The sequence below is a fragment of the Mytilus galloprovincialis genome, chromosome 13 (assembly GCF_965363235.1).
Source record: "Mytilus galloprovincialis chromosome 13, xbMytGall1.hap1.1, whole genome shotgun sequence".
Taxonomy (NCBI): domain Eukaryota; kingdom Metazoa; phylum Mollusca; class Bivalvia; order Mytilida; family Mytilidae; genus Mytilus; species Mytilus galloprovincialis.
Window position 1 is genome coordinate 43,637,908 of NC_134850.1, and position 1,755 is coordinate 43,639,662.

Consider the following 1,755-nt stretch of genomic DNA (forward strand, 5'->3'; position numbering starts at 1 on the left):
TTATAGTACGGTAGGAATTATAAAATTCAAATTCAAATATTCTATCGAATTAAGCACGTGTATTACATTTAGTTTTCTCATATCTGAGTAGCGTCAGACACGAGGATACAGGGTTACAATATTTAATTTATATAGAAGAAATCGATAATTATTTCATCTTTTCTGTCATCCAAAATAAGACCATTGTATTTCTATGAAATAGGAAAAAAGTCACAATGTCTCATTTAATAGATGTCGTGATACGTTCAGAATTTGTTTTATCGTTGTTGGCTTCTACTTTTCTGTCATCACATTGATAGCTTATCACTGCTTTTGTATGCTACTATCAATTGCTGTTTATCTTGTCTTTTTCTTGTTTTTTAGCCAAAATCTTTACTTTTTGCTGATTAATTATTGTACTTCTGTGTAAATAGTATGTAATGTCTCCAAACGAGTTCTTTCAGACACTTGTCAAAAACATACAAGGTGATAAAAGAAGCCAGATCATTTAACTTCTCATTAATATATTTTGATAATATTCTTTCCATTAAAAATCCAAATTTTCTGATTTGGTTCCACTTATATATCCTCCAGTACCAGAAATTAAAGAAACAACAGACACGGCTTCCTTCGTCTCGTTTTAAATTTATATTAATTAAGTTATACCTCGAATTCGACATGATCTATGATATGCGGTTCCCAGGTGTAAGTAATATTAAAGTACTTGAATTATCAATATATTTTTACAGAATGAGCGAGATAATCAACCAGTGTGAAATTTGCTTTCTTGGTGGAGAATTGAAAACATCAATAAAGTACTGTCTAGATTGCAGACAGCCACTATGTGAAGGATGTTATCAACAGCATGGGAAGTTTCGCTTATTGAACGAACATAAAGTTCTTACAATTGAAGAATATTCAAAGTTCCTGCCAGAAATTCGCAGTTTTAGGAAGACATGCTCTGATCATGAAGACGAAACATTCGAGTTTCTATGTGTTGATCACAACTGTTGTATCTGTTTTCTATGCTTGAAAGATAAGCACAAACTTTGCAAAGACGTTCATAAAGTAAAGTCGTTAAATGCAGAGGAACAAATGGAATTGTTCTTTTCGAAGTTGAATTCAAACAAGAAAGAGGCAGAGAGGCTTATGAATTCATATCAGTCGAATATATCAGACCTAAGAAAAGAAACACAATCAGCTAAATCTCATATTCAGTCCATTATAAACAATGTACAATCTTATTTGTGCAGATTCCGTTCAACAATAGAAAGACAACTTGCAGATGAAACTCTTAAATTGAAACAGAAAATTAAATATTGTGAAGAAGTAGTAGCCAAAATACCAAAAAGAAAAGAAGTGCTTCAAAAATTCATGAAGTATGGCGATTCTTACCAGGTATTTGGAAAACTATGTGCTTTGGAAACTGAACAGAAAATAGACAAAAGACAGATACAAGATATGGAAAGCAAATTCCACAAAGTAAAATTTCGATTTAACATAGTACCACCTATTCTTGAGCAAATTGTTCGTCTTACTGTTTCTTAGTTATTTAATTCGAGACAAATGATTTACGTCATGACTAGCTGTTATGGTATAAATGTCAATAACACTTTATTATTAAAGGTTAAACCCAATTAATTCTTTCAGATCATTATTTCGTTTGTTAAACAGAAGCCATCACGAGTTGGTTATGATATATCCATTTCACATATGTTAGCAGATATGTTCCAGATGTCGTAAATATAGTCCTGTTCCCTTTTTCACCGAATGTGT

At 31.6% G+C, this 1,755-nt stretch overlaps 1 protein-coding gene across 1 annotated transcript; it reads left to right on the forward strand.

The window, feature by feature from the left end:
• Positions 1–729: 729 nt before the first annotated feature.
• Positions 730–1,527, forward strand: LOC143056127 (uncharacterized). Its single transcript, XM_076229213.1, has one exon. The coding sequence runs from the start codon at positions 730–732 to the stop codon at positions 1,525–1,527; it is 798 nt and encodes a 265-aa protein (XP_076085328.1).
• Positions 1,528–1,755: the final 228 nt, after the last annotated feature.

Excerpts from the sequence above, each read along its gene's own strand:
- LOC143056127 (XM_076229213.1), top strand. The coding sequence starts at position 730 with ATGAGCGAGATAATCAACCAGTGTGAAATTTGCTTTCTTGGTGGAGAA.